Raw genomic sequence first — 14,385 nt, forward strand, 5'->3', positions numbered from 1 at the left:
TTATCGATATTTCCCCTTTCCTTTTTAGGAATAAATAAAGTTCGGTGGCGACTCTGTTCAGTCCATCATTGCGAGCGTGCGATCGCGCTTCGCTTTGAAGTCGTATCCCCATATTTTTCGAGGTGCGACAGATGGCGACTCTGCTGGGGAGAACAGTCAATCCCTAAGCGAGTCAAGCCTAGTTAGGACGTTTGTGTGCCTTTGTTTGTTTAATTATGTGGCTTTTCCTTATTTATTGCTTTTATTTATCTTTATTATTATATTGATATATCTGTTGTATATTGGTTCTATTGTGATTGTTGGTACTTGGGTATTTGATTGCGAACCATGTGGGAAAGACTCTACACCCGAGTCTAGAGTGAAAAAAAAACATAAGATAGGACGAGGTTGAGTAGTGCGGGTCCGCGAGATGTATTTCTCGTTGGGTCGGTACGAGAACCTTACTTAGAATAGATTCTTGAGAGGATGTTGTCGCTCGGCAAGTAAGTTGCCGTAAGCTTCGATATTTTCTTTGGGATCCATGACTCTGAGAACCATTTGTAGAACCTTAGTTCTTTGCCCAACTAGGAAAGATGGTTGCGTAGTGTGGGTCTGCGAGATGTATTTCTCGTTGGATCGATGCGAGAACCTCACTTAGAGTAGATTCTTTAGATGGAGTTGATGCCCGGCAAGTAAGTTGCCGCAGGTAGCAAACAGTCTAATGGATCCATGACTCTAGGAACTTTTTCAAAGAACCTAGATCATACCCGGTGAGAACCTATTCTTGGAAAACAATCAGATTCATCAGTACCTCAGACTTTTGAACCCGTGTATGAAAAGAAAAAACAAATGTGCATGGCTTGCATTGCATTCATTCGCATTCCATTGCATTTGCATCGCATCATAATGCATGTCATTCTCTAGACAAAATACCAAAAAAAAACTCATCCATCTTTTGTCCGTGAAGCAAAGTGATTCTCAACACGCGTTAGAACAAAGAACCATGTCTCAGGAGATGATGGAAGAGCTAAGAAATGGCCAAGAAGCACTGAAGGGGGAACTTAATCTTTTGAAGAGCCAAATGAGATGGGTCTTGGAAACCCTGCAAGTCTTGTTGAGAAAAGAGGGTCACCCAATATACATTGCTGCAACAAAGAGAGCTACTACCCCGCATCCATCTAGCGTTACCTAAAGTCCAGGGAAATTCCATGTGGAAGCTCCTCATCTACCGGCATATGGCCCTCCCTTAAGACGTCATCATCAACATCCTCTGGCTATTCCTCCTCAAAATCACCGAAGCCAGGTTCAGAACAAAAATCAGAATCAGAACAAGAGGAACAAGGATCACAATGACTCGATTCCGGTGCCGTATAGCAAGCTCTACCCGCAACTGATCCAAAATGTTGTGGTGACCCCTCGAGCTCTCACACCTGTGTCACCAGACCTGCCATGGTACAATCCAAATGCAACATGTGAATTCCATAAAGGGGCAGTGGGACATGACCTAGATTCTTGCTTAGCGCTGAAAGCCTTGGTACGAGAGCTGATTAACAAAAAGAGCTTAATCTTTGAAGAAGATCACCCGAAGGTCAAGTACGAATACCATACTGGAACAATGGGGCACTCCATCGAGGAATGCAAGAGTTTTAAGTTCAAGCTGCAAAGATTGATTGACATAAGGTCACCAACACTCAAGGAGGAAGGCTCAGGTGCATATACCTTGATCTCTGGGCCAGGTAATGAGAAAGGGAAAGGACCCTTGAAACCCCTCAAGGTTTTGTACCACAAGGAAGATGTCAGGGATGTGGCCAATGAGCTATCATTGTTTCCTGGTAAGAGCATTGAGATACCGTCTTGGATTTCCAATGTCACGACCCATACCAATGAAAGAAAAGGAGAAGTGAGTAGTGGATTCAAGAAGGTTGCGTTCAACGATGAGATTGAAGGAAAAGAATTTGAAGATCATCATGCCAATGTCAAAAAGCTTGTTGATCCCAACCTTCAAGTTTGAAGAAGTCAATTCCCTAAAGTTGGCAATCATTGGGCTGTCTCAGCATTTCTTTGTAGTTTCCTTGCATGTTGATTGTTAATTGCTTTTAAGCATTGTTGTTTTATTTGAATTGGTAAGATTAATGAAAGGTTTATGCATCTTTTGAATTAATCCATTCGTATTCACTCGTTTTTCATTTATGTTAAGAAACAAAAAAAAAATACTCCTCTCATTCACTTTTGTTTATCAAACTGTTGTGTTAACAAAGATTGGAGGGAGGATGATGAAAATAAAACACCTGAAATTGTTGTGGTATGCTTTTGAGTAAAACTTTGTCGATGATGTAAGGCATTGTTTCAAATCCCCAAACACTGGAGTGATAAGGAGTTAATCCCTAGACAACCACTTTGAGCCTAGAAGTTGGTGTTTATTTCGGATCTAAAACCCTTAATCTTAACCTGGGGCAGGGTAGTTATGTTCAGATAGTTTGATCATGCATTTGATCTTTCAAAAAAAATCATCCATATGTACACCCTCCAATTAGGTTCAACCACATGTTATCCTTCCCGCACATGTTGAAGTGTCGAAGAAGCTAAGAAAAGCTAAAATTAGTGTTGGTTGATCCTTATCCACCAATAATGTGGCAGTCAATACCTTTAAAAAATAAAAAAGGGGCTCGCTAAGTCAAAAACCACAAAAATGACTTAGGCAAAAGTCAGGGCATCCCGATGGATCGAAAGCTTCAAAGAAGCGGTCCAAGAAAAATCAGGGATAAAATAAATCAATCAAAAGAGGTCATTAAATCCTCAATAAAAACAAAATATGGTGACTGCCATTTCAAGAAAATTCGTCTTGAATCCTCATCACACCTTCGAACCCTCTTGGAAGTCGAATGCGTGTATTGAATTAACTGAACGTAGGAACTGGAGATCATCAAGAAGAAGGGGTGGGCAAAAATAAATTTTGAGCCTTATATCCTTTTGTTTCAAAAAACCGTGAACCAGACCACGTTACAACCCTTAAAAGACCTAATTGAGGCAGGGTTTATTTTGAAAGCATATTATAACAAGGTTGTGTTAACTTGACTCCAAACGATTTTTGTTAATCATTTGATAGAACCAATTTGTATACTGTGAATGACTTGATCACCATTGTGTTCTTATCAACAACTCGTTCACTGTATCTTACCCGTTCATATCAATAAATTTTGATTTCAAATTTTTGCATAAGCATTGAATTAAAATTACCATTTTTGAATGAACAATCTTATTTGCGAGTCAACACTTAGCATCAAAGAAATTCCAAATACAGTTGAGAAAACTTGATGAAGTGAAAGAAGTCTAGTCAGGGGCAAATCACTTTAAGCATCAGTTAATTCGAGCTAATCACCCTAAGGGTCATCTAGCCAAGAGTAATCTGCTTCAAGAATCAGACCGGGGCAAGCCACCTCGGAGCTCAGTAAGTCCAATCACTCCATGGTTCAGTTAGCCAAGAGTAATTTGCTTCAAGACTTAGACTGGGGCAAGCCACCTCAGAGCTCAATGAGTCCAACTATCCAAAAGACAGTCAACCAAGAGTCTGTCATTCCAACATTTGGTTAGTCAAGTTCGGACCATTGCAAGTTTCAAGCACTTAGGGCAAGCCCTCTCGAGGTAGTCTCATGGAAAGTTGTCTCCAAACCCACTTTCAAGGTGAACATTTCCAAAGACCCAACAAACTGGGGCAAGATGAGCCACAGAGGGGCAGAACCTCTTTCTTCGTGCTTTCAAATTGCTCAAACAAATTCTGCCATACGTCGACAACTATTGAGTTTAAGACGAGTGCCCGAAAACTATGCTAGCACGATTCGTTGATCCTTAAAAAGGATCTCATTGGCTAAGTTGTGGCTATCAAGCTGGATAGAATTCTCCTTTGACAACATCTATCACAAATATTTGGTTGAGTTCTCGGTGTTGAGGAATCATGAGCTTCCATAAAAAGCCTTTACAAACTCCCAGTCTGCCCAGTGTCAGCATTCTCATAATCATGATCATTCAAATCATGCATAACCGAAAGGTATTTCGTGCTCATTGTGCATTAACCCAGGTCTTGTTGTCGACCTCATGTCCTTGGACCTCTAATTCCAGTTTGTCTTTGGTATCCTTAAACCAACATCTGGTTTTCGCAGTCATTTTCAAGTCCAATTGTTGTTGGCAAAATCCGTTAAAAGCTGGTTGTAGTCCATTGCTTACGGTCAAAGTCCAATTGTTGTTATTCCGGTGTCAGGTCATACTTGAACCTGCTCTGAAGATTCTTTGTTCAATCCTATTCAGGTCATGTATGAACCTGTTGTTGAACCTTTTTATTCCGGGGTCCGGTCATACTTGAACCTGCTATGAAGATTCTTTGTTCAATCCTATTCAGGTCATGTATGAACCTGTTGTTGAACCTTTTTATTCCGGGGTCCGGTCATACTTGAACCTGCTCTGAAGATTCTTTGTTCAATCCCATTCAGGTCATGTATGAACCTGTTGTTGAACCCTTTTATTCCGGGGTCAGGTCATACTTGAACCTGCTCTGAAGATTCTTTGTTCAATCCTATTCAGGTCATGTATGAACCTGTTGTTGAACCTTATTCCGGTGTCAGGTCATACTTGAACCTGCTCTGAAGATTCTTTGTTCAATACCATTCAGGTCATGTTTGAACTTGTTGTTGAACCCTTATTCCGGTGTCAGGTCATACTTGAACCTGCTCTGAAGATTTTTCTCTGTTTGTTCAATACCATTCAGGTCATGTATGAACCTGTTGTTAAACCCTTATTCCGGTGTCAGGTCATACATGAACCTGTTCTGAAGAGTTTTTCTCCATGATTATTCCCCAGCGTTGTCAGGTCATGTGTGAACTGGTTGTAGCATCTTTTCCTTGATTCGGGTTAGTAAGTCATATGTGAACTTACTACCGAAACCTCTGTATCCCAAGTATCGATTATCAAATCTCATTTGGATTACTCCCCAGTGTGTGTCTGATTCTCCAGCAGGATTGTCTCCCCAGCAAGTTGTTTCTTACCATTTGTCTGTCTCCCTGTGGATCATCAGCTTTCCCCACAGTTTGGTCTGTCTAAGTAGCATCTCCTGTCAAGAGTCCACCATATCCCTAGCAGATAAAAATTATAAAAAAAAAAAAAAAAATCATCCATGCATATCATATCATATCATATCATATCATATCACCTCATGTCATAGGGATTCAGGATCAAAATCCGGGTCTTCTTAGTATTTAACTATCTCCCACTATGATCATATGAAGAGTGTCCTGCTTCATATTCTCTAGTTGAAGATACTTAAATAGGGGCAACTGTCATACCCCAATTTTGACCCTGAATCGCTGATTCAACACATTAATCATAGCTATTACATGTCTACATATCATACCATGCATTCCATACCGCATAGTGCCTAAAATATCAGTCGGAATAATTTTTTTTGGAAATTACAGACAAACCGATTGAATTAATCAACGGATGTGCGTCAAATCAGTGAATGAAAAATTTTAAAATCAAGCTTCTAGACATCAATTTTGTTAATCTACGTTTCACGTATTTTAATCCAGTATGCTCGATTTATTTTTCAGCTAATTTTTTTGGCCACCTTTTTGATCAGCTCAAGCCTATTTAATCGGTCAAAATTCATTTCAAAATTAAAAGAAATGCTGTATTTTTTCCAATAAATTTATTTCACACTTATTATTTTGGTGCATTCATTTTAATTTTTTGAGCATTCTTTGCGTCCAAATTTTTATTTATTTTAAAACCCATTTTTTATCCTTTTGTTAAAAGATTCAGAAAAGTTAAATAGGATTGTTCATGTCTTTTTATTTTATTATGGTTATTTTTAAAGGTATGATTTTTTCTTTATTTCCTTTGATTAATTTAATTTGTTTTTAAATTAGAGCATCTAGAAGGGGTATTTTTATTATTTAAATTAGTTGTGTTTCTTTGCTTTCATATTGACCATTAGATTCAATTGATCAATGGTTCATGCTTGCAATCCATGTAATTTTTATTTCAACCAATCAAAAAATATAGGAATAAGTTAAAAATAAAAAATAAAAATCTCTCCTTCCAAAAGAGGGACTCTCAACGTCTCTCTTGAGGATCTCATTAAGAGATCCCTCTCTCTGAAAGCAAAAGGACAAAAGAATAAAAAATAAATAAATATGAGAAACAACAGTTCCTCTTCTTCACAAAAACCCTAGCCGTCACGCCCTTCACCTTCATTTTCCTCAGCTTCTTCAACCTTAAACCCACTACGCGACCTCCATCATCGCTTCCAAACATCACCTTCACAAAACCCCTAAATCGTAACCCTTACTCCGCCGTCAACCATCTTCGACCCTTAAATCACCCTCCATCCGCCGTCAAAATCGCGACCCACCTTCAACCTCAAAAACCCAACCGTAACCCTTTTCCGCCGTTACACCACCACTCCTTCCATCCAAAAGCTGCGCCGAAACAACCAAGTTTGAAACTATCCACCTAACTCAACGATTTCCCTCATGCGAGTGGAACCGAAGCTCATCGCTTACCGCTTACAAACCACCTCATATACCGTCTTCAGTTACCATGCTTGGTAGTCTTCAAAGTTTGAATCTTTCCTCTAATGAACTCCGATTCATTTTCTGCTCTTCCTGGTTCGATTCATCTGGATCTTAGTTCAAACCAACTCAACGGGTCTATCTCGAAATTCATTTCTGAAATGCAGAGTATCAAGTACTTGAATCTAGCTAACAATACCCTCCACGGCGTTGTTCCTTTTAACCTCACTTTCGTTAAGGGGTTTGGAAGTATTCAAACTTGGCTGAATCGCTCCGCCGGTTTTTGCTCTCGAAACGGACATCCCGAAACCATCTCTGCACAACCGTTAGTTGCTTCTGGCTCAGAGGAGAGTTTGGAGAAGAAGCTCAAGAATGGTCCTAAACGGTGCTCCAACTGCAATAAGCGGTTTGGTTTGACACGATTTATTTGTCTATGTGTTAACTTGTGTTATTTTTTTTTCCTGTGCTTTACATCGCTACTCAGACAAACATGGCTGTCCATTTGACTACCACACTGCTGGACGGGATGCAATAGCCAAAGCAAACCTGGTTGCCATAGCTACTTCGCCATCGGTATCGAGCAGTGAAATCCCAACAACAGCAATAACAGTTTCATCTTCGCCAAGCAGAATAAACAGCAAACTCAAGCCGCACCCTCTATAAAATAACAATCGGTAGTATTGCAGTTTTGTTTGTATACTGTTGTAGTATTTCGGTTTTTTTATTTGTGTTTCGGTTGGATATACTGCTGTGTTGTGAATATTGGAAGTGTTGTTGTTAGACCTTTTTTTGGCATATTCGCTTACAGCTGTATGAACTTAGGAGTTGTGTTTGATTCTGTTATCTCACAGTTATGATTTTTGTTCATATCATATTACACTTCTGAGTTCACGTATTAAGGAAAAGTCATATTGGGTGTTGGTTTAAATGTCAATGTAGAGCTATTATGTCGACGTTTTGTTTAATTGTGACAAACTTCTAAAACTCTGTTAATAGCATTCGTAAGACATGTTTTGAAATTCTGCTCAGCATGATGAGTGAATAGAAAGTGAAGAGGAAATGGGATTCGAGTTTTCTTGCATCCTAGGGTGAGTGAAGATCTACTTATATAACCTCTCTTCTCAATTCTGTTATGAGATGTTCTCAATTCTGTTATGAGATGCAGGTTAAATTACCTTGAAATGTTGGAATTTAGTTAGAAATGAAGGTGAATTTCAGTGGGAAGAAGTTATCCTGTTCTGTTAGCATTAATTGAGTTAAGTTGGTTGCTGTTAGAAAAGTCGGTTGGGCCTTAGTGTTTCTAAGGTTTGTTGTCATCTTAAAATGTGGTTTGCTTCAGTTCTTTTTGTGCTATCACTTTTAATCACTGTCGTATCATTTCACTTTTAAAAGCTATCTATTCATTAAGTAAAAAATTATATATAAATGGTTACCTATTTTCATTTCTAAGTAAATAACATAATTATTATAAATGACATCCATTTTTCTTGATTTTAGATCTTTATTATTTAATTGATTTATATCTTGATAAATGATTTCTTTTTAGTTGATCATTATTTTTAATTAATAAATTATTTTTCTAATTATTGAGTGGATTATTTAAATTATTTTTTAATCAATCTAATATGGTTAATTATTTATTCAGATGATTCATGTTTGAATTTTCATATGTAAATAATCATACTCAAATTTTATTCGATTTCAAAATCAATTTCAATTTTTCTCAAATTCAAAATACATTCCAAAAATAAATGAGAATCATTTCAAGATCATTTCACAAATCAACATAATATTTAAACCTCAAATCATTTTCTTAATAAAACGTGAAGAAAAAGGTTACCTGGATGGAATGTCCAGTCGTAATCCCGAATATTAGGCTCAAGCTGTAAGAGCTTGCAAGCCATAAATATTCGTCTTCTCTTTAACACTCCAATATTCAAAATCATTTTCTTAATAAAGTTGGAAGAAAAAGGTTACCTGGATGGAATGTTCAGTCGTAATCCCGAATATTAGGCTCAAGCTGTAAGAGCTTGCAAGCCATAAATATTCGTCTTCTCTCCAAAACACCTGTAAATATCTCAAACCATCTTCTTAATAAAGTTGGAAGAAAAAGATTACCTGGAGGGAATATCCAGTCGTAATCCCGAATATTAGGCTCAAGCTGTAAGAGCTTGCAAGCCATAAATATTTGTCTTCCCTCCAAAACATTCGTAAATATCCAAATCATTTTCTTAACAAATATTGGAAAGAAACAGACTGCCTGGGTGGAATGTCCAGACGTAGTCCCGAGTATTAGACCCAAGCTGTAAGAGCTTGTAGGTCATAAGTACTCGTCTTTCAAACTTCAAAATACCTAATTCCTACCTTAATACTTTTTCAATAAAGATGGAAATGGAACATGGTGTATACCATGCACTCCTGAGGCTAGGATTCGAGATGTATATCTCGCTCATCCAAGTTCTCGCCATCACTCAAAATACATCCAACCAATCAAATTCTTTTCTCGCCGCCGTGCGACTAATCAAAAACCTTTTTCATAAATGAAAGATATATTGTCTTAACTGATACAAAACAATGTTTCGGCCACGATTGTTGAGTAGAGATAAATGACGCTTTTCCGAATGTAGATCTATAAATCCGTTCGATGTGTGGTACGCGTCCACTCCTCATCTGTTTTGGGTAAAACGATGTTTTTGTCGATTAATACAATATAGCTTTCGCTAAAATCGACCAACAAACAAACATTTTTCTACCCAAAACTACGTAAGCCTTGATTTCTCTTTTGAGATACGTAGGAGCAGGATTTTTAAATCTTGTCAGGCCCACTAATAAAAAACTTAGGTTTAGTCCTTCGTTAAAAATCCAAAAATATTTTCCTCTCTTTTATTCTTTCTTTCCCACCTAATAAATCGAAAAGCCTAATATTTCAACTAACACTAACGCACACAACTGACCTAATGGTTCCCGTTGAGTACAACGGACGTGAGGGGTGCTAATACCTTCCCCTTGCGTAATCGACTCCCGAACCCTGATATTGGTTGCGATGACCATATCTTATCCTTTCTTTTGTCTTGGGTTTTATCGATATTTCCCCTTTCCTTTTTAGGAATAAATAAAGTTCGGTGGCGACTCTGTTCAGTCCATCATTGCGAGCGTGCGATCGCGCTTCGCTTTGAAGTCGTATCCCCATATTTTTCGAGGTGCGACAGTTATCTATGGTGATGGTAATGATTTTGGAGTGCCCTGGTCTTTTGGTGGGAATTGATGAATGAGATGAACTTGAGTGTTCATGAATGGTACCACATGCATAATGAGTATGTTGTGGAGTACATTGCATACATATTTGTACATGTAGTTGATTGTTCATGATGTTATTGTCTGACTGCGAATATGTGTCCGTTGTTATGAATGGGTGCGAGACTATGATGTTGTTGATTGTGTAATGATGTTGTATGTTATTGTCTCCAATGACCATACAACTCAGGATCCGACTTGTCTCATGTGTAGTAACCTGGTACTCGTTACTTTCTGTAAATACCCAACATACCAACTTCCAATGCCCAACCCCAGTGACATATATATATATATATATATATATATATATATATATATATATATATATATATATATATATATATATATATATATATATATATATATATAAAAGGATCGATATAAAGATGAAAAAAGCTTAGAGTAAAATGGAGAGGTTGAAGATAAATGATTTGCAAATACAAATGAAGGATCCTAGATATCTACAGACTCATGATTTTTTGTGGGATATGATTATAGGAAAATATGGACTTAATTGATTTGATTATATGTGTTGGATTTTTTTTTAAGTATTATTATAGTTTAGTGTATCATTATTTGTATATATTCAAACAAGATGTTATTCATGTAGGTGCACAGAGATGAAAATGAAGATGAAGCTGGAAGAAGAGAGAGAAAGAGAAGAGAGAGAAAACAGTTATAACAAACTTTGAAGGAGAAAGAAACTCTATTTTTTCATTATGAAAAACTAGTTACATGTTTGTTTAAATACACAAATCAAAATGACACGTAGGCATAACAAACTAATGCTAAAATCAAAATCCAAGCACCGCTTGTGGAACAACAACCTCCTAAGCTTTTGCTTCTGAATCAGAACACCACTTTTGAATATGAATTATATCCAACATCACCCCTTAATTCATATTCATATAACTAAACTCTACAACACCACTTTCATCCATCAGATGGATAAATTTTTCAGTCTTCACAACTTGAGTTTGAACATCTGCAAGTTGCTTCTGGGTGCTACAGTGTACAACTTCTAGCTCTACATCTAAACCTAATTCCTCAGAAAATGAAACTTTGTGTCAATATGCTTTCTGATTTCATGCAACATTAGATTCTGGGCAAGGCTTATTGATAATTTATCGTCAATCATCAGCTTCACATGCTTGTTCACTTTGATATTCAAATCCTGCAACAAATTCATAAACCAAATAGCTTGACACGTAGACAAATCACCTGCAATATACTCAGTTTCACATTTTAATAAAGCAACAATAAGTTGATTCTTGGAACACCAAGAAATAAGACCTCCTAGATAATTAAAGAAATATCCAGAAGTACTTCTTATGTCAACTTTGTCTCTACACCAATCAAAATCTGAATAATACATAAGTTATATTCAAACTTAACACCAGAAGGGAATAACACTCCATACCTCAGAGTCCCCTTAATATACCTCAGAATCATGACAGCAGCTTGGTAATGTGACCACTTTGGTTTGTTCATAAACCTACTCATTATTCCAACTACATAACATATGTCAGGTCTAGTGTTGCAGAGATATCTCAATGAGCCAACCAACTATTTAAAAATTGTAGCATTTACATCATCACCCTCAACATTAGAATCCAACTTGTGATTCACTTCAGCAGGTGTGATTGCAGATTTGTAATTTACCAGCTCAAATCTCTTCAGAAGCTCAAGTTCATACTTCAGCTAATGAAAAATGATACTCTTATCACAGTATAAAATCTTCATCCCTAGAAAATACACCATATTTCCCAGATCAGTCATCTCAAACTCACTCACCAACGCCTTCTTGAACTTAGTTATCTCTTCCGAACATCTTCCTATTAGCAATATGTCATCAACATAAAGACACACCAGAAATATATTGCCTTCAGAAGTATGTTGGACATAAACGTCATACTCCACCTCACATTTTATGAATTCTTACAGCTTGAAAAATGAATCAATCTTCATATTCCAAGCTCTAGGAGTTTTACTCACCTCTACCATCGGTTCTGAGAATTTTCAGCTTTTGACCACTCTGTTTTTTAGCCTTCACCTTGAACTTCTGAAACATAGTAAACACCTCATTCTTAAACTTGATGAGTGCTACCCCTGTCACTCATATGAAATCATTCATAAAAGACACAAAATAATTATTTCCTCCAAGTGAAGGTACTCCAAATGATCCACAAACATTAAAATGTACTACTCCCAAAGCATGCTTTTCTCTTGGGGCTACTTCTATTATAAATGGAAATATATATTGCTTACATTTCATGCATATCTCACATGACTTCTTATACTTCACAATCTTCGTAATTCCATATACCAACTTTATAGAATTCAAATGCCCTAAGCTTCTGAAATAAAGATGCTCCAATCTCTTGTGCCATAAATCATTCTCACCTTCAGCGCCTTCTACACTGAGGCATTTAGTTTCAGATGTCTCCATATTCACCTTGAATGTTTTGTTGCTTCTCTGCTCAGATTGCATAATCAGCTTCTGATCAAAATTATGAAACTTCTAGAGATTGTTCTTTATAGTAATTGAGAAACCTTTCTCAATGAGCTGACCTACACTCATCAGATTTTCTTCATGCCAGAAACATACCAAACATCCTTATTCATAACAGTTTTTCCATTCTTCACCTTGACTTTGACATTTCCCATACTTTCAGCATTAAGGTATTTATCATCAGCAGCTATGATCTTTGTCCTCCTTCTAGAGTCAAAATCTATCAACCATTATTTGTTTCCAATTAGGTGATTTGATCAGCCAATATCCATATACCACCAGGCTACTAAATATCCATCTTCATACTCAAACCATCGATAGAACATGTTCATCATCAGAATCTCCTTTGGCTAAGTTTTCTTCTTCTGATTTCCTTTTCTTGTTTGACCAACAATCAACAACAAAGTGGTCAAACTTCTTACAACAGTAGCATTGGGCATTTTTCTTGTCAAACTTCATCTTTCCCTTCTAAAGTTTCTTCTCATCGGAATTGGGGGCTTATGACTTTTGAAAACCACCACCATGTCTCTTCTTGGCTTCTGACTAAGACTGCTTATGACTCTTCTTCCCAGAAGACGCCTTCGGAGCCTACTCTACCTCTCATTTAGAGGTTCTCTCATTTAGACACAACTTTTGTGCCTCTACACTACTTTGCAACTCTTCAATTATCATGGTGCTCAGGTCTTTAGAATGTTCAATTGCTATAACAATGTAGTCAAATTGAGGAGTAAGAGATCTCAATACCTTCTCAATGATGACTTGTTTTGACAAAGTTTCTCTGCAAGATTTCATCTCATTGGCAATCAGAATCACAGAGATGTAGTTTGGTACTTGCTTATTATTCTTCATGTTGAGATTCTCATACTGATTACATAGAGACTGAAGCTTCACCTTTTGACTGACGCATCACCTCCATAGCATCGTGTCAGTGTATCCCACGCAACCTTCACCGTCGTTGAATCAACGATTTTCTCAAACACATCCACATCTACACACTGATGGATGTAGAACAACACTTTATGATCTTTATTCCTTGTATCTCTTTGTGTGTTTTTATGTTCCTATGTCGCATCCACTACAACCAGAACGTAACCATCGATAACAAGTCAACAACATCTTGAGCAACGAACAACACACGCATTTGAATCATCCACCGATTCCAATTCTTTCCATCAAACACCATAAGCTTAGTATCCAAACTGTTTCCGCCGTTCATCTTTGTTTTTGTGCACTGAAACTCAAACAGATCTCAAATCTCACCAAAACACTCATGTTTCTCGATCCTGAGAAATCAAGAAATGCAATTCTGTTACGATTCTGATTGTGAATTCAACGCGAATTCAAGAAAAAACAAAATCAATCATACACGCCTCATTGTACACTTGTATTTCCTTGGGAATCAAACCGTAACTCTATATATCAATTTTTCGTGCACACAAATGAAGATGGAAGAAGAGAGAAAGATAAGAGAGAGAAAACAATTATAATAAACTTTGAAGGAGAAATAATCTTTATTTTTTCGTTATGAAAAACTAGTTTCAGGTTTGTTTAAATACACAAATCAAAATGTCATATAGGCGTAACAAACTAATGCTAAAATCAGAAGTTAAGCACCGCTTCTGGAACAACAACCTCAGAAGTTTTTTCTTATGAGTCAGAACACCACTTTTGAATTTGAATTATATATAACAATTCAAACTAGTCGTTACTCAAAATAGTTATTACAGATAGCCTTATAAATACTACTAACGTGCAAAATAAAGTTCACAATTCTTTCCAACTTCTTCCAATTACCCTAATTTTTTATTATCTTTTATTAAATATCAAATTTATTTTTACATGGATTCTTCTAATCCTTTTCATATTACAAAAGTATTCATAAATTATATGAATGATGACATAGATGAAAAACTCGTGAAACTTTTCTTTTGAAAGTCAATGACAAAAAGAAGTTTCAAGTTATAATAGGAATAAGCTTCAAAGAAGGAAGATATATAGAAATCTTGAAGAGGGACGCGAGCGATTATTCAATGATTC

General features: G+C 36.8%; 1 protein-coding gene across 1 annotated transcript; it reads left to right on the forward strand.

Annotated features, from left to right (window-relative positions):
• The first annotated feature begins 6,607 nt into the window (after positions 1-6,607).
• LOC127093782 (receptor-like protein 55) lies at positions 6,608-7,741 on the forward strand. The gene is made up of 2 exons (XM_051032684.1): positions 6,608-6,948; positions 7,708-7,741. The coding sequence occupies exons 1-2, from the start codon at positions 6,608-6,610 to the stop codon at positions 7,739-7,741; spliced, it is 375 nt and encodes a 124-aa protein (XP_050888641.1).
• The last annotated feature ends 6,644 nt before the right edge of the window (positions 7,742-14,385 follow it).

Source organism: Lathyrus oleraceus, chromosome 6 (genome assembly GCF_024323335.1).
Source record: "Lathyrus oleraceus cultivar Zhongwan6 chromosome 6, CAAS_Psat_ZW6_1.0, whole genome shotgun sequence".
In the NCBI taxonomy this organism is placed as follows: Eukaryota; Viridiplantae; Streptophyta; class Magnoliopsida; order Fabales; family Fabaceae; genus Lathyrus; species Lathyrus oleraceus.